This window comes from Danio rerio, chromosome 4 (assembly GCF_052040795.2).
Source record: "Danio rerio strain M-AB ecotype USA chromosome 4, GRCz13ab, whole genome shotgun sequence".
Lineage (NCBI taxonomy): Eukaryota > Metazoa > Chordata > Actinopteri > Cypriniformes > Danionidae > Danio > Danio rerio.
The window spans coordinates 69,924,971-69,950,004 of record NC_141024.2 but is presented as its reverse complement, the minus strand read 5'-3'; the positions used below and the strand labels follow the sequence as shown (position 1 = coordinate 69,950,004).

The 25,034-nt window shown below is 35.6% G+C and overlaps 2 protein-coding genes across 3 annotated transcripts in view; both read right to left on the bottom strand.

Annotated features, from left to right (window-relative positions):
- Positions 1–25,034, bottom strand: part of zgc:152938 — a 422,541-nt gene that overhangs the window by 360,815 nt on the left and 36,692 nt on the right. The gene's annotated exons all lie outside the window — the stretch shown is intronic.
- On the bottom strand, positions 1,322–24,797 carry si:ch73-170d6.2. 2 transcript variants are annotated; one of them, XM_087249874.1, is made up of 6 exons: positions 24,719–24,797; positions 20,833–20,898; positions 18,137–18,193; positions 13,255–13,830; positions 2,314–3,485; positions 1,322–2,130 (listed from the first exon to the last, which is right to left on the bottom strand). In XM_087249874.1, coding segments are annotated over exons 3-6 (2,241 nt in total). In that variant the 5' UTR covers positions 18,138–18,193; positions 20,833–20,898; positions 24,719–24,797; the 3' UTR covers positions 1,322–1,638. The 2 variants fall into 2 exon arrangements, with proteins under 2 accessions (XP_087106000.1, XP_087105999.1); XM_087249873.1 differs by having other exon boundaries at positions 1,322–3,485.

The following is a 25,034-nucleotide window of genomic DNA, read 5'->3' as shown; positions in this document are numbered from 1 at the left end:
TGATTGAAGAAATATTATTTGCATTATTCACATCACATCTGTTTCAATGTTGTCTCATACTCCATCTCACTAACACAACTAAAACAAAAATAGCAAACATCCTATAAAACCTTGAATAATCCTTGTTATATCACATCAGTGGAGACAACAATACATGAAACACCCTGACTATAAGTCTAAACAACAATGGAAAACCACACACTAGTGATGGGAAGTTCGGATCATCTACTGACTCGGATCTTTGAGTCTCGTTCATCAAGATGAACAAATCTTTTTTCGAGTCATTTCGTTCATTTGGTTCAATTTGCCAAAATGTTATTAAAATGTTACGAATTGCTTCCAAACACATCTACAACTAGCCCAAAAGGTTGATCGCACGACAAATAAGTCATAAATAGAATAATATAAGAAGGAGAAAATACTAATTCAATGTTTACCTGCTCTTTGTCTATGAAGGTATTGTTGTCTCTTTGCTCAGCTCACCTCTTCATGTCTTCAAATGTCAGCGGTTCGTTCATGTTACACTGACAGTCACATATAATCTTAACCAATGTTCACAGTCTGAGCCGATAGAAGCCATGATAATCAGTTCACCTTTCAAGTTTTGAGTCGTTCGTTATTTAAGTGACAGAATTACTCAAACCTGAGGACTCGAGAGATTAACGGTTCAATTATTTTTCCGGCTCTAAACGCGTATGATTAGCCCGTGATGAACGAGTGACTCAGACCCGATAAAAACTCATTAGGTGAACGGATCAATTCTTTTTCGGGCTCATACACATATGATTGACTTCTGCCTTTCTGCGATGAACGACTCAAAATGTGATGAAGACTTGAAATGAACGATACTACCTGCACAAGTGTGCGCACTCGCGGATGATTGAATTACTCCCTGAGAGGACTCGTAGTTCCCGAGTCATATTGAAGATTCTTTCAAAATCAACAAATCGTTCATGAACGACCCATCACTACCACACACACAAATTATTACTGATCAGCTGTAAAATAAACTCGGAGAACTGGGAATACATTTGCAAGCTTATTAAAATAAGTGCTTTATTCTTTGGTGAGGCTTCAGAGCATATGCTGAGTAATCTTGAAGCTTTCAGTGTATCGTTTTGGAGCAATGACATAATTGGTGACATACGAAGCCTCATTCAACTGGTTCAAGAATCAGTTTAAATCTCACGTGGCATCTTCTCCTGTTACACATGCAAATTAGATGTCCTCTGCCCTTTAAACCTTGCCACTTTCCAGTTTTAAAATAACCAACACAGCTCCCTCCCAACACACTTTATATATAGAAATTACAGAGAAACAATTTCCAGAACTTTGAGTAGATTTATTTGTAAAATAGTGTTGGTAGAATCGATGACATCAACAGTATGTAATAAATTATTTACAAAAAATGAATTATTAAAAATAATTATATAACTAATAACTAGTAACTAAATAACTAATAACTGAATGATTAAGTGATAAGTAATTATGATATCATACATATAAATATGATATTAAGAGTTAGTAATGTATTATAGTACTATACCTTTGCATAAATGAGCGGGAATAAGCTGTCCCTAATTTTAATCAAAGTTGATCATCTCAGGGGCAGATAAGGGGTTAAAGTGTTACCTCTTACTAAAAAGCATTGGACACTTTTTCTTTGAATGAATGTCTTTGGATTTTGTCTTGAACATACTTCATTGTTTGACTGAACAGGGTCTTTGAATTAATGGAATCAAATTTATAAATTTTTAAATTATCAGCAATCGCTCCTCCTGTAGGAATCTTACTGATGGTCTCTGCATTCTTCCTGACCTCCATTAAAGACTGAATGCGATCTGTAAATCCAGGCTTGGCTTCTTGTTTCTCGGACTCAATCATCAGATCGATGTAGTCAGGGGTGGACAGAGGATTGGGCTTGAGGGCGATTTCCTGCAGACGCTCCAAAGACTTCTTAGAGTCACCAATTAGTCCAGTGACAATTTTCTGGACAACCTCAAGCTCATATTCAAGCTCTGCAAAGATCTTTTCTTTGGTCATGACCTCTCCATTTGCTTCTTCAAATCGCTTTTTTAAATCCTGATAGGTTTCCTTTTTCCTTTCTTTGACATAAGTCCATTTATATTTCTGATTGAAGTGAACATTCCAGACACACTTTCCAGGACAGACCCGACACTTTCCATCTTTCATTGCACTGCACTTGTGTTTATCACGGTCATTTGCAGTAGTGCATGTATCATGACATGTGAAGTGACACGTTTGACAGTTGGTCAAGAAGTAGCCAGTGGGGTTTTCAATCTGTTTTGGGACAGTTACTTCTACTTCATATTCAAAATCCTTGTTTGCCTCCATCTCAAGCATGTGTTGCTTCAGAGCAGCTCTTGTCTTCTTTATTTCATCCAGTTTTGTCAGAGCAGCATTGATCTGCGGCTGCAGGCCTACCACAAGCACCTCAAGCTGCTTTCTCTCTTTCAGGACCTCTCGTGTCAGAGTTAAACTCTGTGTTTTTATCTTGCTGAGGGATGTGAAGAACTTGTGCATACTAGAAAATCCCAGCTTCCAGAACATTTGGTCAAAGTTTTCACAGTCAGAGTCTTCGTCCTCTGCAGATTTATTATTGTGTGCAAACACAGCAGAGTTGTTAAACTTGAAGTGAAGTGGCTCTCCAGACTCATCTGTAGAACAAGGAACCTCAGAGACTTTGATGGGCTCCAGAACTGGAGGTTTTTTCCCGTCTGCAAAGGTGACCATCACCATGATGTTTTCAGCAATGTCCTTCCCAAATATGGAGAGAATGGAGTCAAAGACATATTTCTGTGTGTGTGTCAGGCGGGCAAGTGAAGCCTGAACTACAAAACACACAGCATCAATGCAGTCGATTCCTCCACGGGCAGAGAAGAACTCCCGAATCTGAGCTGTGATTTTCTGGTCTTGTTTAATTCCTCTGGTATTTCCAAGACCTGGTGTGTCCACAATAGTCAGAGAATATGGAACTCGGAAACCATCCATATGATTAATTTTATATGCAGTGATCTCTGATGTCTGACTTTCAGCCGGGGATGTCTGCTGTCCTTCATCTATCAGCACAAACCGGAAATCATCTTCCCATTTCACTCCCAGTATGTAGTTGATCATGCTGTTAATGAGAGTGGTTTTTCCTGCACCAGTGGCTCCGATCATCATAATAGTCTTGCTCTCTTTTGTGATGTTTTCCCCAAATGTGTATCTTTTGAAGGATCCATCTATGTTTTGCCATTTTTCTTTCAGGTAAAGTTTATAGATAAGCAGGGTTTCATTGCTGCCACCTGATATTTTACTGTTCCAGTAGTTCTTTATTTTATGGGCAACATTTAAGGTCTCTCGGCTGTAAAAGTCTCTTTCCATGGTTTTGCTGCTTGATTGTGTTGATGTTTTCCGATGGTCAGTGTTATCAGACTGATAGATCTCGATTAGCTTTTTAAAGCCTTTTTCTGATTGTGATGCTAAGAGGAAAAGAAAACAATAAGCTGATCAATAAAAGAAACCTGAAATCTATTAGTATAATCACTGTGCACAGGGTACAGGGTTTAATATTCAGCTCAGAGGTGTAAACTGTCTTTACAAAAATGAACATAACCTTTAGATGTTCCCAGGTGAAAAGAAAGTGTACTTAAGTTGTACTTTTTAAGACATACTTATCATACTTTAATTGTACTATACTAAGTGTATATTAAGTGTGTTATTTTGGAACAACTTCAAGCATATTTATTGTTACTTTATATATACTTAAGATTAACTTTAAGCTACTTAAAATATGTTGTAACATACTTAGTTGTGTTAAAATGGACATACTTTGAGTACAATTAAAGTGTACTTTTAAAAGTGTATTTTATTTAAAGTACATTTAAATTATGTACTTGAAATACAGTTAAAGTATATTTAAAACACAGTTAAAGTATATTTTAAGTTTAGATAAAGTGTATTTTCAGCCCAGCTGCAGTGCATTAAAGTATAGTATAACCCCAGTTGAAGTATACTTTAAGTTGTGATGAAGTATAATTTAAGCACACCTAAAGTGCAATTTAAAACTAGTTAAAGTATATTTTAAGCCTAGTAGAAGAATATTTTAAGCTTTACATTAAACATTTTACATTGTGTTATTACTATACTTTCTATACATTTGCAGAGTACTACAAGACCTACTTTATTTCAACAATTAACAACATCATTCAGAAATGTATTTAAATTATATTACAAATATGCTGTAAAAGTACATTACAAACACAAATAAATGCATGGATTTTGAATGCTTGAAAACTGTAATTTTCAACTTTTTCAATTGACAATTAACGAAGTACAACAGTGTGAAGTAAAGTGCAATCAAACAGGAAAAAACATGTGAAACAAAACACATTAAACCAAACATAGAGCTGATGCTTCACTGTATCCTTAAAGTGGAGGAATTTTTTGTTGCATTTTCTGCGATGAGAGATCACACCTCAGACACTATGGTGTTTAGGTTTTTTTTTTTACAGTGTCTGTGGAAAGAGAAAAGTATCATTAAATATAAAAACAATTTTCTAATATAAAAATTACATGTACTGTCAAATAATGTAAAACAAAATTACTAAAAGTTATTTTAATGAATACTATTATTTTGTTTTATTCAGTTTCCCTTGACGATAAAAAAAAACATTTAAAAAATGATCATGTATAGGACTAAAACATCCTATTGACCTTGTGAGGGTCCAACTGGTCCTTACAGGTTTCATTGCCAGATTTTCCCGTAAGGGTGCATCTTAAGATGAGTTTTAAGGGTGCTTTCACACCTGCCTTATTTAGTTCGACTAAATCGCACTAGAGTTCGTTTTCCCTTTTGGTATGGCTCGTTTGAGCAGGTGAGAATGCAGCAATCGTACTCGAGTGCGCACCAAAAGCGGACCAAATAAGCATACCGAGACCTGCTTGAAGAGGTGGTCTTGGTACGCTTTCAAACAACCCTGGAGCGATTCGTTTGTGGTGAGAATATGATCTGTACTAAAACAGATCCAACCGCAAAAAGTACTGCGCGTTTTGGACTAATCCAGCTGCCGTAGGCAGATGCGCTGTGCATTATGGAATATGAAGGAAAAATATTTGTTGACAGCGCTTTACCAAGAGAGAGAGAGAGAGAGAGGGAAAACATTAGCTGATGGATCGTTGGTAATATTACCACAAGATGACCATGTCGCAGTTTAGGTAAATTAATTCACACCTCCTCCTGAAGTGACGAGTGATGCATTAAACACTATTTTCCAGCCGCGGCCGCACTTTATTTTCGTAATGTATAGTTTGTCTAAAGCAGGGATACAATCAGCCAGTGCAGTCGTCCCACCAGAGTAGAAGGTTTTGTTTGCCTGAGGGAGTTCATTGCCATTTTCCCGCACGTGAATTCTGACCAATCAATAAGCAGTTTAGGAAATATGTTCAACAACATCTGGCCAATGAGAGATGTGGATTTTGTCAGATGACTGCATTTTGGTTCATTTCAACTGGTTCGGACCAAAGCCAGCAGTGTGGTGTGAAAACGACCAAAGACGGCAGAAAATGCAACAATGCATCATTTATTACCCTTGGTCCGGACCAAATGAAGCGAACTACAGATGTGAAAGCACCCTAAGAGTTTCTTTACCAAAAATTAATGTGGCCAATTCTTGGGTGAAAAGTGAAACTCTTGATTTATTCACTCTTATACATCATACATCCTCTTTGACACTGTAATGTCAAAGAGTACTATAAAATTATTTATACAACATTACAAGTGAAAACTATGTTATTGTACTAAATTTAAGGGGTCATGAATACACAAAAAGGCCGCTTAAAAAAATATTGTGAAAAAATCTTGTCTTACCCTTTCTGATGAAGCAGAAGGAAACTCACTAGAACTCAGGCTTGAACTGCTGTAAGATGAACTTCTTCTCATGCACACACAATTTACAATTCCAGGAAGGCCTTTAAAATTGTAATAATTAAATGATTAATTCCGGCTACAACCGAGTACTGGGAAACCCCTATACACTCTTGCATTCACACACACTCTTATATGCTACAGCAAATTAACAAACCAACTGACCTAGCTGGGACTCAAACCAGTTACCTTCTTGCTGTGAGGTGACAGTGCTAACCACAGAGACCACATAGCCACCATGCTGCCCTGTATTCTCTATTTTTAAATTTAAATCTTTATTTTTAATGAAGCATTGCTGTAATTTAAAAACTTTTATATAGTATGTATTTTCTTGTTCTAAAATAGCACTTACCTTGTGAAAGCTGCAGGTTATTAGCAGAAGCACTTAATTATAGGAAAAATTATAGGACATAATTATAGGGAAAAAGCTGAATATAAAATGTCAAACATATGTACATTGTTCATGTGCAAAACATGATGGAAAAAACCTTGAATAAAAATTGCATGCTACTGTAACATAGCTGTCATTACAGATCCACAATTACTTTTAATCTACATAATGGCCTTAAGTTACCTTTCAAAGCTTTGACTATGTCGTCATCAAGCTCTACAGAGGTTTTCTGGGAAGACTTCCTCTGCGAAAGGCTGTTCTCCAATACCTTGTCTCTATCATTTTCTTGTTGTCACTATCCAATGTCACCTGTATTTGTTAAAACAGACAGAAGGTTAGAAGAGGCTCTACCATACCACTTTATTTTAATATTACTGTTGTATTATGAAACAGTCACGTTTAACAAATTAATATTTATATACAACAGTCCTCCACAAGACTACAAAACATTCCAAAACCTTTTAAGTGCCTTTGAAATTACTTAGTACTAAAAAATTACTTGCGGTTATTTTCCTTGATCTTCTCAACTCTGTGTTTTGAAACAAGTCAATCTCAGATTACAGGAGCTTATTTTTTTTTCTTTGTATCGCTTCTTGAGGTCTCTTTTAAGTTGTTTCCCCATTGCAAACGTAGCTGAACTTTGAGAAGTACTTGCAACCTAAAACATTTACATAATAAACATTTAACACCATTCCTGACCATCCAAAAATGAAAAATTTCAGTGTGGTTTTTAGTGACTATTACAAATACTCAGATTTACTGTAATTAAGTAGTTTTTTTTATAATTGTACTTTATTTATTTATTTATTTTTTAATTAGGCTTTTATTTAAGTAAATGTTTATAACCTGTATCTGTACTTTTACTCGTAACTCCTGCAACTTTTTACCTGTCACTACTTTTCTTGTCTATAGTAATTGGCTAGAGTAATACAGTAATCAGTCCTGAAGCATTTACAGTAAAAATTATTAAAATTGTCCAAATCAACAAATGAAATAAAAAAAAAATGGCCTTAATAACTAAATTGAATCTATTCAATCAGTGCTGCAGAAGCTTGTTTTGAAGTGCCACCTACTGGACACTGGTAACTTGTTAGTCAGAGATCAAAGTGCATAATAAGTATTAACATATATACATATTAACACAGCTAACAGCAAGAAATGCATTTACCTGCTTTCAGTCAGCTTATTATATATTATATATGTGTTCTCACATTATATTCTCACATTTTAAATGTATAGAATGGCAACTAATTAAATTCCTTACACTGAGAAAGAAAATTGCACTGACGTAAGCTACATTTTTAATCTGCAGTGTATAAGGTGGAGTATATTTCACAGTGTAATACAGCACTATTAATACTTTTAAAAGTGCTGCTTTTTACTTATAACTTAGTAGTATTTACAACAGATAATTTTTTTCTTGCACAGTATGTTTTTAGTACTCTTTCCACCACTGCAGTACAGCAATCTGGAATAGTAAGATCATCACATACCTTAACAGCCATTTTTTATTTATTTTTTTGCTTTGTTCCTTTACTGGTCATCCGTATGTCTTCTCTCTTCTTGAAATCATCCCTTTTTCACAATTAAATCTTTGTACACATCTGCAGTTAGACATAAATAAATCAAAGAAAAGCAGTACAGTTGTCAGTTTAAATTGTATGAAAATAAACCAACATACAATAGGTTTTATTAAAAATTAAAAAGTAGTAAAATAAGGATTCTGTTATATATGTATGTATGTATACACACACACACACACACACACACACACACACACACAGTAAATCATTCTTATAAGCACAATGCTTATAAGTAGATATATTTATTATATTCATACTATAAATTTGTCCAAACAATGGAAGTTAATGATAAGGAGAAGTTAGAAGTTCATATAGTAATATACACTAGTAAAAAAAACACATTGAATTAGTTTGCAAAAAGAAAAGAAAATGAAATTCTATTAATCAGCTTTTTATAATTTAATATTGTATCCATTAAAACAGCTGTCTATATTGAATGTTTATCCAGAATTTGTTTGGAGTGAGCTATTCATTATACTGTATTAGATCGAATCACAAGCACGTTACAAGGTCAGCACACTGTAATAACGTTAACCATCGTTTAGTCTGCAAATACGTTGGAAAAGTTGTTCCTTATTGAGTAACCATCGTTATACTGAAGGGAAAACACACTTATGTACTATCCACGTTGAAAAATATTTTCTAAAGCCAAAGTGAACAACATAAGTTAGTTAACTTAAGAATAAACTTACCACCAAGAAGTATTTTCGCTGCCAGTTTATTTTGTTCCCCGTGCCTGCTTTGACTAACGTAATCCTCTTCACAGTCCAGTTGTTCGCGCGATCTGACCAGGTTTTCCTTGTCGTCAATGTTTTCGTGTAATTATATCGGTGTTGTCTACCTTTACAAGATTTGAGTCTGGGAAATAAAACAATAAAAATTTCGGAAACCTCGGAAACGATCTGCCTCCTGTTATCGCCAAATATGAACTTGTTGCTCGCGCTCAATAAGCTTACCTTTCTATGGCTGCGTGGGATTGGACAATTTTATGTTTCGATTTGAAAAGCTTGGCTCTGATTGGTCAAACAGAATTAAACGCAACATTCTGGTAGACCTTACAGAGAAAATGTATGTCACATACTTCTGCCTCATAATATCGAAAGAGACTGAAGTGATTTATTCAAAATGCTTTAACTAGTGATTTGCAAATGTACATCCTTTTGTGGAATGATTTTTTATATTTTATTTTAGCCATTGAGCTTTTAATTATGGATGTTTATGACATATGCCCCTGCTGAAAAAAACAGCTTAAACCAGCCTAGGCAGGTTGGCTGGTTTTAGCTGGTTGACCAGGCTGGTTTTAGAGGGGTTTTGGCCATTTCCAGCCTAGTCTTAGCTGCTCAGGCTGGGAGATGACCAGCTAAAACCAGCTTGACCAGCTTAGCCAGGCTGGGAGCCCAGCCAAAACCAGCTATGTCCAGCTTAAACCAGGCTGGTCAAGCTGGTTTTAGCTGGTCATTTTCAGGCCTGACCAGCTAAGACCAGACTGGAAATGGCTGGAAACCAGCCAGGAAATGGCCAAAACCCCTCTAAAACCAGCCTGGTCAAAACCAGCCAACCAGCCTAGGCTGGTTTAAGCTGGATTTTTCAGCAGGGACGTATGTAACTGAAACTTTTATCAGTTGTTTTATTTTTTTGTAATTTGTTTTGTTATAGGTGTACCTTATGTAAATCTGGGTTTTAAAAGTGGATTATTTTAAACTGACTGTATAGTGATGCTCTACGAAGTATTGAAAGGTGTAATATTATGAAATTATATTGCTTTAAGAGTATTTTTGGCAAACATATTTTTGAGCAATGTAAATATATTTGTAGTGCAAAAAAAGGTTATTTAATTTTCCAAGTATACACATAACTACATATATATTGTAGTTATTAAGAAGTGCTACATTTTCATATTTTACTTTTATAATGCATGTAGGTTTGACTTAATAAACTTGACCAAATATCTTAAATACTTAAATATATCTTCATTTTAGAAAAATACGTTATATTCATGGTTTGAGTGAATTATTAGACTTTACAAAATATATTTAAAAAAAAACCATACATATTTTGAAATACAGGCTGAAGCACATGCTCACTTGCATTATTTAAAAAAATGTTTCATTATGTCTAAAACAATTTAAAAAAACATGCATATACCTTAAACACACTCAAATTGGCACCATTTCACAATGTTCTTATACAAAGTACACATAAAACATACTTTAAGAAAGAATAAAATTAGTGTGTTCTCTGTAAATACATTAAAATGCATAAATAGTATACTTGACTTCTAGCGTATTTTTAAAAAGTGCAATTAAATATATCTTCTACCAATGTAATTGTAGTATACTTTATAATAAATACATTAAAATGCAAACCAACACATTTAGAATGCACTTTAAGCAAGTATGGTTTTTGTGCTAATTGTGCTTTAAACATACTATCTACATTTCAAGTACATTTGTAATATATTTAAGAGCACTTCTTTTTCACCTGGGTTAGATAAAAAAATACTTAAATATAAGTAAAAGCCCACTAAATGATGTGTTCTTCATTTGGTACAGACTATTATTGAATGTAATGGTTTTATTTTATTGATTAATACGTGTTAAATTTGTTTCTCATTATCCATCATTTTAACACACAGGGCTGTAAATGAACCTTTAATCTATTATTATACATTATTAAATTTAGTTATTAAAGTCATAAGACATTCTTTATAAAAATCATTCACATGTTCTTGATTAGTAATCAGCTTACAGGACGACTAGGCTAGAGCTAGAATTAGGCCTATTTGTTTATGATAAACATAATGAACGAAGAGGCTGAATGTAATTGTTCCTCTTTAACCGCACAAAAGCAGAAATTTGTTGATGTGATGTTTGCCGTGTCAAAGTGCAAACACTGCTTTAACCAAATGCTCACAAAAGCAAAAAAATAGCACGGTTAACTTCCAAACATTAAAACTATCATCTTTTCAGACGTTTAGCTATTTTAAGTAGCAGTTGAAACAGCAGAACACAGAACCGAACAGAAACTGTATATTCTGTTTTGACTGATAACCATTTCAGGATGTACAGGCATATATCCATTTTATGGCTTTGTTATTAATAATTAAATCTCTGAAGTCATTTTAACAATGAAAAAAGGTTAATAATGACCTTATTCAGTAATTATTGTCTCACTAAGTAAAACTGTAAGTATATGCATGCCACTGCTTTTTCTGTATGTGAAGTTTTTGTTTTCTCAGGACCTTCAGGCCGAGCCAAGAGGTCAATAGCCGCATTTCCACTGTCGGGCCAGTGCGAGCCAGGGGTTTTATCAGGCCATGCCAGGCCAATCACCAGAGAGGTTGAGCAGTGAGGCCGAAATCATGTAGTGTTTCCACTGTCGGGCTAGTAGGTTGCAGCGCATCGCGCAAACCCCACCCCCAGAACGTCGCCTGAATCAAACCTCACACAACCCGCCCACTTCAGTGGGAATCAGGCAAATAAAGCATCGCATCATCATGAAACCATTAAACTGAAGACAACCCAAACAGACGACACGTTACTGTACTGCAGTACATTATATGTCTACACGCACAGGCCTGTGTATTTCAATTCATTATATTTGTTCACTCGTTGACAAACTGTCTCGCCACTTTCCTTGTTTGAGGACACAGAACACATTTTTGTATTTGCAGTTTTCTCCAATCCGTTTGTAAAGCAGCACTGCCCAGGACTGGATGACAGAAAAGAAGGCTGTTTCTGCTTTCAATCACCCATAATTGCTCTGTTTGCACGATTTGATTAATATCATCGTATCCAAATACTTTATAAATAATATTTTAAATCTCCTCCGGTGTTTATTGTTTTTAGAAAATATCTAAAATCTTTTTTTCCAGACAGGCCTTTGTAAATGAAAGTTTAAAATATCTTTAAAACTGTTTGATTTATGGATTGTATATACGGACATTGTTCTAGCTAGCTTTTGTTTGTTTTATATTAGTTTATTTATTAAATGTGATTATTATATCAGATTTTTGTTATTCTTTAAATTATTTCAATATAGCTTAGGCTATTTTATCAAGATATGACACTTTTGTTTAGAGTCTACAAAAGTGAACATGTAATTGGTAAAGTTTTATGTCTTTCTGTTAGATTCATATTTTGTATTATAAACAAATTAAATAACAAAAATAAAAAACGTGCTAGCAGCATCAATAGAGCTGTGAAGCGAGTGCTCTTTTGCCCAGTCTCACACTCACATACAGGCTTCTAAATGTGCACATATCACGCACAAACCTTTTAAAAACACCTTTTAAACTTGACAAAAACTCTCGACAACCTTTACTGTCTGCTGTGTCTTTAATATGGTGTAAAAGGTTATTATGCGTTATTGAAACATCAAGGAAGACGCAGCAAAGAAAAGTCACTTATAAATTTAAATGTTATTATTTTATGCAACAGCCTTACATTTAAAAGGGAAACATAAGAGTGATCATAAGCAAAACCCTTAGCCTATAAGGTGTTTCATTAAATAAATAGGGGTATATTAAACTGACCAGCTATCCGTTTTCTTTCCCCAATTTATTTATTTGTTTGCCGCATGTACTCATGTGCGACTGGAAAACTAGTGTAATGCTTGCAAGTCATCTTTACCAGACTCGGGCAAAGTCCATCTCTCACTCCGCCCCAAAACCCCAGCTGGCCCTCTTTGGCCCAAGGTATTCGGCGGGCTGAAAAAGGCCGGCCGCTGGCCCAGAGAAAGCTCCGCTTTGGCCCTATCTGCCTCTGGAAGTGACAGTGGAAACACGACTGGCCCTGGCACGCTCGCTTTAGGTGCGATAGTGGGAATGCGGCTATTGGGACCTCTGAGGTGGACTGCACTGTAGATGAGTGACCAGGACAGATGTTATTTTAATCGTACTGTTGTTAAAGTTTATACAGTTTTGTGATTCTGCTGTAAGAAAACTCTCTCTAGACATGGTTGTTATGTCTAACCTTTGTTTACTTGTTGTCTAAAAAAACATTGGAGATTTTGCTCTGAATTGTATGTACACATGTGGAGGTTTATCTGTGTTTAAATATGCAAAGTAATAAATTTGTATTTAAATGAGGGCCATGTTCAAATTACTTTTGATTCCCTTTCATAGTTTAAAACATTATTATCAGTTTTACATGGTTCCACTTACACGTACTAATGCTGAAATCAATTATTTGTTACAATTTACTTAGTGTAAATATATGCTTTTACACTGTACTTATGTTTGATTTAATGCCTTCATGTAATTTATTTCTGCAATTACATTTGTTATTATACTGTTAACCATCCCTTTCACTTTCATTCACCCTTAAAACATACCCATTTTGTTCACTCACCTTGTTCTGTGGCTTCTGCAGTAGAATGCAAATATTTGTAACAAAACAATCGATGTCCATCATTCCTTTGAACAATTTCCTGAAATGTTGCTATCAGATCAGCAGATGTGCTGTTTTTCCCCCATCTGTAGTGTCTGTTAAAGCACTTCTGGATAATTTCCTTTACAACATCATTGACTTCATTCAGTTCAACTCTTTTTGGCTCTTGTGTCGTGAGCACCATTGTGTGTTCAAACACACGATCAGAGAGAGAGTTGAGCACTAACTCCACACATACAGCTTCTTCTCTCGAACACTCATCGTGATTGAGGACCAGAACGATCACATGAGGTCCTGGAGCAGACAGAAAAACAAACTCTCTTACTCCTTGTGCGATTTGACGTAGTGAGAGATCTGGGTTGAGCAGGTAAGGAGTGTTGATGATCATCATTTGTTTTCCTCTGACTCTTTCACAGTACTGCTCTAAATAAAATGAAGGAGCTTCAGTATCAAACACTGCTCTTCCTAAGATGAAGTTTCCCACACTGCTGGTTTCTGAAAGACTGTTACCCAGAAGAACAATCCTCAGATCACTCACTGAAACACAAAAAGCACATATAATTTTACAATAGATCATAATGTAATGTGGAAAGTAAATATTCAAGATTTCACACTTAGTTGATGATTGATAAGGTGTGTTTGGCATGCTGTCCCAGGAAAGAGCCCTGAGCTCAGAAGATCCTCAGGGCCGGGGCTCCCTTTCATTTCTTAGGGTGAGATGGGAGTCTGAGATCAGGTAGGTCTGGAGAGCTCCCCTGAATTAGTTCTCTGGCCCATGATTTAATTATTGGAAGTTGCCACAGTGTAATAGACGCTAACTGACGGCATATGTTGTGCGTTGGAAGCCTAGAACTAAATGCTAACATACGGTGCCAATTTGGATTAATCAATTCACTTATACCACATGTCTTTGGACTGATTTACTAAGATCTTAATTAGCTTGATCCTGTGTGTTTGATTAGGGTTGGAGCTAAACTCTTCAGGACATTGGCCCTCCAGAGACAAGTTTGGAAACCCCTGATCTAATTTCTTGAATACGAGCATTGGAAAACAAGCAAAAAAAAACAAAGGTGTCTTTAAATGAATACTGTCTGTGTGCCGTTCCTCTGCTACAGTCTGAAGTAAATTCTTGTTTTGCATTTGCTTTTCCAAACAGGCTTTGCAAGAGTTATCAGTTTCATGCCTTACTAAAAGATCTCATTCATGAGTTTGTAATGTGTATGACTGTTTTTCCTGCCCTGATTACGGCTTGATTACCCTTTAAATTTGGTTGTCTCTCTGGGCCGTTTATTGCAAGAATCAATAACCTTGCTCCTGGAGCTCTCCATCCCGTATATTTCAGTTTCAACCCCCATCAAACATACCAGACTGTAATCATCAAGTCAAAAAGATATATACATATAGAAATAAGAAAGAAAAAAAAACATAATAGTGACTTGATAAAGAATGTCACAATAGGAGGGGTCTAATCTTTGTTATGTTGTGTAAGGCAAATCTGCGAGATCAAGTTCATCTGTTCAAACAATGTGGTCTGTCCTGTTCAGCTGATGAGGTTATCTGAGCCTGTATAAAAGCTGACAGAAATAAGCCAGTGTGAACAAATGTGTTGATTATATGAGTGAGTGAGGGAACAACTGAACGAGAAATAGTAGAAAAGTAGAATAAAGGTTTAAAAATCGGGATTAAAAATTAATGGCCTAAACCGAAAAATTAAATCAAGTAATAAAATCTTTGTTGACATTTAGCAGACGCTTTTATCCAAAGCGATTTACAAATGAGGACAAGGAAGCAATTTACACAACTATAAGAGCAACAATGAATAAGTGCTGTAGACAAGTTTCTGGTGTGTAAAGTCTAAGATGGAAAGCATTAGAAATTAAAGTTTTTTTTAATTTTTTTTTACAGTTTGTACAGTTTGTGGTATAGCTAGAGAGGCAATTGCAGATTCGGAAGGAAAGTGGAGACTAAATAGTTGAGTTTTTAGTTGTTTCTTGAAGACAGCGAGTGACTCTGCTGTTCTGATGCAGTTAGGGAGTTCATTCTACCAACTGGGTAGATTGAACACGAAAGTTCGGGAAAGTGATTTCTTCCCTCTTTGGGATGGAACCACAAGGCGACGTTCATTCACAGAATGCAAGTTTCTGGAGGGCACATAGATCTGCAGAAGTGAGAGCAGATAAGGAGCAAAGCCAGAAGTCACTTTGTAGGCAAACATCAGAGCTTTGAATTTGATGTGAGCAGCAACTGGCAGCCAGTGCAAATAGATGAGTAGCGGAGTGACATGTGCTCGTTTAGGTTCATTAAAGACCACTCGTGCTGCTGCGTTTTGAAGCAGCTGAAGAGGTTTGATAGAGTCAGCTGGAAGACCTGCTAGTAGAGAGTTGCAGTAATCCAGTTTGGAGAGAACAAGAGCTTGAACAAGGAGTTGAGCTGCATGTTCAGATAAGAAGGGTCGGATCTTTCTGATGTTATAGAGTGCAAATCTGCACGATCGAGCAGTTCTAGAGATGTGGTCAGAGAAGTTTAATTGGTCATCAATCGTTACTCCAAGGCTTTTCACCATTTTGGATGCAGTAATGGTTGCCCCATCCATCTGGATTGAGAAGTTATGGTGTAGAGTCGGTAGGAGAATCCATGTTTCTGGATGACTGGTCCTAGAGATGATGTGTAGATGGAGAAGAGAAGTGGCCCAAGAACAGAGCCCTGTGCTACCCCAGTGTTTAGATGCTGTAGGTTGGACACCTCTCCCTTCCAAGACACCCTGAATGACCTGTCAGAGAGGTAAGATCTGAACCATTGTATAACAGTGCCCGCAACGCCCAGTGACTCGAGCGTAGATAGCAGGATCTCGTGGTTGACAGTGTCAAAAGCAGCTGACAAATCCAGCAAGATGAGGACTGATGATTTAGAGTCTGCTTTAGCCAGTCTGAGATCCTCCACGACCGAGAGCAGGGCAGTCTCAGTTGAGTGGCCTTTCTTAAAGCCGGATTGCTTGTTGTCCATGAGATTGTTTTGAGTAAGAAAGTCCAGGACTTGATTGAACACTACTTTCTCCAGAATCTTGGCCATGAATGGAAGCAGGGAAACTGGTCTGTAGTTTTCAAGTAGTGTATGGTCCAGGTTGGGTTTCTTTAGCAGTGGGGTTACCCTAGCCTGCTTAAATGAAGTGGGGAATAAACCAGAGTCAAGAGATGTGTTAATTATGTGAGTCAGTGTTGGTATGACTGCAGGAGAGATGGCTTGCAAGAGATGAGAGGGAATGGGATCGAGTGGACAGGTGGTTGCATGGCTAGATAGCACGAGTTTGGACACCTCAGACTCAGAGAGCTGAGAAAAAGAGGTGAGTGTGTGTGGTGTTGGTGGTGTATCTTGCGTGTTTGTTGTAGGTGCAGCAAATTGAGCACTGATTTTTGCAGTTTTGGTGCAAAAGAATGTAGCAAAGTCATCAGTAGTAAGTGTGGAGGATGCGGGTGGAGGAGGAGGATAGAGGAGGGAGGAAAATGTTTTAAAAAGTAGGCGAGGATTGGTGGCATTGTTGATTTTCTGACGGAAATATTTCTGCTTTGCAGAAGTAACCCGAGAAAGACAAGAGTTTGGTATGGTATGAGCTGTTCTGTTTTAATCACTGTATTTAATACTGATTAAAGTTACTATAGTATTTCGTGAAGAGCAGCAAATCTTTTATTTTGATCCACTGTTTTTTATTATTATTTTTTTAGGGGTTTTCACCTTTTTATTGATAGGAAAGTGGAAATGTAGACAGGAAAGTGTGGGGAGCAGAGATAGGGGAAGGATCAGCAAAGGACCTCGAGACGGGAATCGAACTCGGGTCGCTGCCAGCACTTCGGTGCTATGTGTCGATGCACTAACCACTAGGCTATTAGCACCGACTTGATCCACTGTTTTGTTTGATAACAGAGCTGTCACTTTAAGAATGCACAGCTCTATAATAAAAGCATTTGGTCACTTACATTTAAGACTAAATTGTTTGTGCTTAAAATAAAACACATCAGGACAGACATGTTTACATATTATTAAGTGCATTAGTCTGTTTAAAACGCACTCAAATTCAAAAGTGTTCACTTTTGCTGCTCTTCAAATAAGTATGCAGAAGCTGATCTGGCAACAGTGTGTTTGTCATTACGGAGCGCGGCCGTCAGTCAGCACCATGAATGAAATTACTTAGAGCAGGGGTGTCAAACTCAATTCCTGGAGGGCTGAAGCCCTGCACAGTTCAGTTCCAACCCTGCTCCAACACACTTACCTGTAGGTTTCAAACAAGCCTGAAGGACTCAATTAGTTTGATCAGGTGTGTTTAATTAGGGTTGGAACTAAACTGTGCAGAGCTGCAGCCCTTATGGAACTGAGTTTGACACCTGTGATTTAGAGGCTGCAAATGAAGGGCAGCGGTTGATGCACAGCTTTAATTTAAATTAAGTGAATGCGGGCGTTTTAATATTAAGTTCGACATGCTTTCAAGTCAAAATTAAACCAAAGCATAATTCTCCTTAACAGTTTTTGCAATTGAATCACTTTTAAGATCGGCTATTGATGCTACTTTCAGTAATCATAGAAATATTAAAACTGTAGGAGAAATACAGGAAATAATTTTATTTTATTTTATTACATTTTATAAAATGTTTGCACAAGGTTTTTGTTCGCATAAAGACTCTGACAACACACAAAGATCTGATCTGATCTTTATCCAGTCTATGGCTTTGCAGGTCAGTTTTTGAAGCATCTTTTTTGAGTTTGAGTTTCAGGATTCAATTTGTTTGTTTTTTCATGTCATTCCAGACAGACTGTATGATAATCAGATAAGATATTATATATTAAGGCTTACTGTTTGGGACATTTTCCTTGCTGTTTCTTCTCCTGACAGCAGGATCACGCAAAACAGCTGCGGAAACAAAAGCATTTCAAATTATCAAGACTTATATGTATAGCGAAACCCTTTTTATCTGTTGTTCTGTGATCAGTGGTTGCTGGTGGATCATTGCCTCAGAAAAAGGGAACAAAACATCACAGTGTTACAGTTTTTCCTCAGTGGCTGTGGTGCATTTCTCACAACACCTTACATTTGTACAACAGTTAATGCATTTGTCAAAACAATTAGTACAAACTGCAAAACCTAGTTGATAACCTGCAAAAGTGTGTCACTTGCTCAAAATGGATTGCTCATTTCACAAAAGCAAGTATTGATGTCAATGAAAGTGTCAGTGTCATCAAGATGAGAAGTCATGACACCATTGTTTATAAACAAGATGGCTTGTTGTCAAATGGCTTGGTCATGTTTTCATTACGTCAGTTTACTCTGTTCATTTTTTTCAGTGCAGATTTTGGTGACACTCCCTGAAAATGCTCAATACTGCAATACTATTTGTACAGCCATTTAGACATCACTGCATTTAGTAAGGTATCCGAGTACAAGACACTGAATATGTACGTTTCACATGTTTACTGCATTTGCTCTTTGCAGTTCTAATTTATTTACAGCATTGTGCAAAAGAATAAACACATTAACACAATAAAGATATTTTCAGGAAAAAAAATATTACTTTTTTTAAATTAAATTTGCTTGACAGATTTTGACAACTAGTTCAACATTTTTGTATGTAACGACTCAAGTAATGAAGTAAGGACTATTAGTTTTATAGGGAATGACTATTCAGCATTCACAGGTTTGGTTTATTTTGACTGACATAACATAAGCAGATGATAATGTTATAAATAGCAGAGAGTTATATGAAAGTGATTGATGCACGTCCAAAAGCATTTCCAATGTGTTGGAAGGAATGAGAAACTGCTACTATGATGTGCATAAATGACTATTTACATTTGCACAACAGGTCATGCATTTCTCAAAACAATTAGTGTTGCACCAAAGTGAAAAAAATTAAAAAAAAATGTAAATAAGCTTAGAGCTTTTATGCTAGTCCATGGTTACTTCAATTTATATAGTATAGTAAATAACTTAAACGTATTTTGATTGTTACTTTAAGTACTAGGTTATATATCAGATTATTTGTGTCCGTCTATGAAATGTGCACTTTATATTGTTTTATTTTACATTTAAATGGGTGTAGTAGTGTACTTATGTTCGGTAGCTGACCATGTCACATGATCCCAGAGATTCTAATTGGTGATTTGGTTGTTAAGCAAATTGGCAAAAACAAGATTTAAAAAAAAAAAGTATTTTATTTATTAAATGTAGATGGATGAATGGATTAAAACAGTTGATAGATAGATAGATAGATAGATAGATAGATAGATAGATAGATAGATAGATAGATAGATAGATCTCACATTTCTGCAAATATTCTTTTATTTATTTCTTTTCATAGGACAATACTGCAGAAATGACTGTCTGACACAATGAAAAGTAGTCAGTGTAAAGTGTGTATAGCAGTGTACATTTATTGTCCCCCTCAGAATAACTAAACATACAGCCAATAATAGCTGAACCCCTGGCAACAAAAGCGAGTACACCCTAATGCGAAAATGTACAAATTGAGCACAATTAGTCACTTTCCTTCCCCTGTGTCACGGGAGTCATTAGTGTTACACTGTCGCAGATGAGTTAAATTTGGTAAGCTCTTCCACTCTCTGAACCAGGCCACTGAAAGTTCAACATGGCACCTCATGGCAAACAACTCTGAAAAAAACAAAATGCTGCTTTGCTTAAAGATGGCCGAGGCTTTATGAAGATAGCCTACTCTCTGTGCTTCAGCACAGATACCAAGATTATCCAGCACTTTAAGAGGACAGGTTCTTCTGTCTTTGCCATGGTCTGCAAAAGAAGGTGAGTGCACGTTCTCAGTGTCACATCCAAAGACTGTCTTTGAAAAATAGACGGATGAGTGCTTCCAGCATTGCGGCAGACATTGAAGGGATGGGAGATCAGCCTGTCAGTGCTTAGACCATACGCTGAACATTGGTCTGCGTGGTTGTCGTCTTAGAAGGAAGCCTCTTCTAAAGATAATGCACAAGAAAGCTCGCAAACAATTTGCTGCAGACATGCAAAGGACCAGGATTACTAGAACCATGTCCCGTGGTCTGATAGCCTATTTGGCCTCCTGGGGCATCCTAAAAAGGAAGGTGGAGGAGCACAAGGTGTCAACTGTCCACCAACTCCATGATGTTGTGATGAAAGAGTAGAAGAGGATTCCAGTGGCAACCTGTGAAGCTCTGGTCAACTCCATGCCCAAGAGAATTAAAGCTGTGCTGAAAAATGATGGCAGCCACACAAAATACTCACATTTCACTTGTTCGCTTAAGGGTGTACTCACTTTTGTTGCCAGGGGATCAGCTATTATTGGCTGCATTTTTAGTTATTTTGAGAGGACAATACATTTACACTACTATACAAACTTTAAACTACTTTTCATTGTGTCAAAGAGTCATTTCTGCAGTGTTGTCCTATGAAAAAATATAAATAAATATTTGCATAAATGTGAGGGGTGTGCTCACTTTTGTGAAATATTGTAGATAGATAGATAGATAGATAGATAGATAGATAGATAGATAGATAGATATCACCTCTCGTGGACAGTCTCCTGTCTCCTCCTTTAGTCTCCAGTTGATCTTCTGTTGATGTTCATTTTCCTGTAGTTTGATGACATGAAATCATTTCAATGCATGTTAGATTTCCACTTTAGACATTTGCCCAATAGATGATGCTGATGCATCTCCAATAACCCACTACAAATTCTTCCATCATCAGTATATTTTACATGAAAACCTAAATGCTTTCATACATGTGATTTAAATGACCCGAGGGGCGATCTCTCTTGTGATTGTTACATATTTAGGATTATACCCACAAGTAAAAAAAAAAAAAAAAAAAAAAAAAATTATATATATATATATATATATATATATATATATATATATATATATATAAATAAAAAAAAACGCAGGTCATGTGTGTTCCGAACCATGGGTTGTGATCCATATGAAAAAAAATAGTCAAGATTAACCTTTATTGGTACAGACAGGCATTACAAAAAAAAAAAGATTCTTATTTTAAAAATAACTGCATATTGATGCACTGATTCTAAAATTCAATTAGAAAAAAAAAAAAACATTCTTCAAGAGACCCAAAGTGCTTGGGTTTGGCCAATGAACACAGATCTATGCTGTGCTGAGAGACATGGTTGACCAGTTCACAGATGTCTACCAGGATGACATATTGATTTATTTTCTCTGTCTCGAATTGTTTTATTCACAGAAATATTTATTTTAAAATCGAAATGAAAACTGGCCACATCTATTATCATACACTCTCAGAAATTGTACTAAAGCTGGGGTGGTACATTTTCAAAGTTTGTGTTTGTATCTAAGAGGTTCGTATAAGCATCTTATAGTACAGTATATACTGCATTAGGACCTAAAATGTGTATATTAGTCACAAAAGTGCTCTCTTTGAACCCCTTTGACAGGTTTTGTACCTTTTTTTATCAGAGTGTATGATAATAACAGTTTTAAATTATATGTAAAAATTCAGATTTTTACAAATAATTTTACAATAAAGCTATTTTCATAGGTTTAATCAAATACTCTTGTAAGAACATATCAGCAGCTTCTGCCAACATTTTAATTATCACCTTCAATTGAAATTAGTCTAATTCTGTGTATATAAAATTAACTACTACCAGATGGGGTCGCACTAACACACTGTTTCTCAACCACGTTCCTGGAGGACCACCAGCTCTGCAAAATTTCAAAGTCTCCTTAATCAAACACACCTGATTCAGATCATCAGCTCATTAGCAGAGACCGAAAAACCGGAGACATCCCAAACATGCAGACATCCCAAACCAGCGACATGGTTGAGAAACACTGCATTAACAGACCTGTTGCCATGACAATCCTGGATCAGGTAAAGTCATCATTAATGCAAAAACACACCCATGCACTGAAACGTCATCTCTAACATTGTGTTCCTACAACTGTGATGTTAATGTGCACGTTTTTGTTTGTTTTTATAATTTTACTGTTTTTAATTAATTCATTAATTCTGTTTATTTACTTGTGTAAATGTGTGTACATTTAGATTTATTCGGTTTCAAATTATATTTTTTTAAATATTTATATGATTCATTCATAATGCGGTTTGTAAAGTAATTTTTCTTGTCTTTTAATAGAGATATTATACCAGAGATTTGCTTTGTTTACCAAATAAAGTGGATCTTATTGGATTTGCATTTTAAACAATAAATACAAGTTAAAACGGTATTACTTTTAGTTCATATATTAAGGTTTCAGTTATGATACTGCCAAAAATCATTCCACATAATCCCGCAGATTAACAAAATTCTGCACAGAAATAACAAAAATAATGTCCACAGATTCTGTCTGGCCCTTCTTATAGGTACATTAACCTGTTGTATCTGCAGTTGTATTGTGTAACTTGCTGAGGGAAGGAAAAAAAAATGAAGGAAATAAACAACTTACAGTGAAAAACCCTCAGGCTGAAATACATAACACACCTATGTTAGTAATACAAGTTAGAGCTTGATTTATTTCATGCGAAAATAGAGAATGAACAAAACAATATATAAGATATTAAACAATATAAAGCCAAAAATAAAGTTTATTTGAAGATTATTTCAGGAGTTTGAAATGACTTTTATTGTTAAAACAAACTTCAACTACTTTTGGTTACATAAAATGAGGGCGGGGAAGACGTGCAGCATTCTTTGACATGGAATTTTTTTCTGGTTTATTTCCTTGATTGAGCTCAGAAACTAACACAAACGGGTATAAACACGGAAGAGCTTTTTGAATGGATTTTTTTGAAAGATATCACAGTCTGAAAGTTACACAGTGTTTTTTTTACATTCAGTAATGTAAAGGGTGGTTGCTTAAGCGGATAGTTCACCAAAAAATTTAAATCCTTTTTATTTTATTGATTTTTTTTTTATCCATCACTTGTCAAAACCTCTTAATTTCTTATTTCTGTTGAACACAAAATTAGATATTTTGAAGAAAGCTGACTGATGGCACCCATAGTTTTCCACAGTAGGAAATAAAAAATATTATGATTTTAGTGTGTGCCAGCATTCTTCAAAATAACTTATTTTATGTTATAGAGGTAAAGTTGGTTTTATATTCGCACATTCGTTCATTTAGAAGTCTCTATATTGTTTACCATGTTACTTTGAATATTTGATCAGAATTAGCATGCAAGTGTGGCTTGAAAACAACATTAGCACTGTTTATTTGACTGAACAATGTTGTACTTTGATATTCATTTGCTGCTAATATGATTTCAGTATTTAGAGTTTGCAAATAATACTTTTATGAAATTATATTATTAAAGCTAAAGTCCGAATGTGCAAATATAAAACCAACTTTACCACTATTTTTATGTTCAACAGAAGGAAAAAAATTCAAATAGACTGTGAACAAGTGAATGATGAGTAAACTAATACCAATTTAAATTTTAGGATGAACAAAACACTTCAAAATCCTTCAATAGAAATACAATTACCGTCAAAGTCGATGTCTGCTGAATTTAGGATATTTAATTAAACAATAAAGTACTTTGGAGAGAACTAATTTCATTAGAAACTGATTAATCGTTAAAACTTTTCACAAATTAACTTTTAAAATTTGTTAACACATACAGTTAACATATTTACACATTTTAAAGTTTGCCGTCTGAAAGACTTTCCCGTTGTTGTCTTTATCATTATGAGTGAAATTCAGAGGGAGCAGAAATATTAAATTACACATTGCAGTAAACAAATTTTTTACTGGGTTTCTGTCTCTTTATTTACCATTTGAGTTTCTCTTTAGCTGCTGTAACTGTCATTGATAGAGGTAAAGTTGGTTTTATATTCTCACATTCGTTCATTTAGAAGTCTCTATATTGTTTACCATGTTAATTTGAATATTTGATTGGAATTAGCATGCAAGTGTGACTTGAAAACAACATTAACACTGTTTATTTAACTGTGAACAATGTTGTACTTTGATAGCCGGCTGCTAATATGATTTTACTGTTTAGTTTGCAAATAATACTTTTATGAAATTATATTATTAAGGGGAAAATCTGAATGTGCCAATATAAAACCAACTTTACCTCTATCTGTCATTGGGGAAAATTAAAAATTCTTAGTGGACATTCACTGATCCTTTATGTAATGTCAGATTATCATTTTATTTACTCATTTATAACAGTATTAAACTATGACAGTGATTTGTTTAGGCTTTAAAGAACATTTAAAACACTTCAGAAACACAGACATAAAGAACCAAGTAAACAAACCAGAAAAACCTGTCAAACACGACGCTCGCTAAACTGTAAATCCAGACCGAGATTAAATGTAAAACTTACCAAATATAAACAAACTTCTAATGTAGACATACATGAAAACATCACAGAAATTATCAGAAAAAAAATCATCCTTGTACTCACCGATGATTAAGAATTGTAACCTTTGGTACACAGCCACCTGAATCGGCGTCGCACCTGAACTAATTAACATTCAATCTTCAGTTTCACCTGCAGTTTGACGGCAGATCATCCGTGGCTCTGACTGGAGACGGCTGTGATTGGCCAGTGTCACCGCTCATGTTCATGTCATCTCAAAACACGTCGCGTCTTTATTTACATCGGTGAGATGTGGTTTACCAGAGTAAATAGGAGAGCAGAGGCTCAAAAAGACAGGACAGAGTCAAACTCCAAGACCTTGACTTAATCGTGGGATTTTGATAGGTGCCCACCACGTATA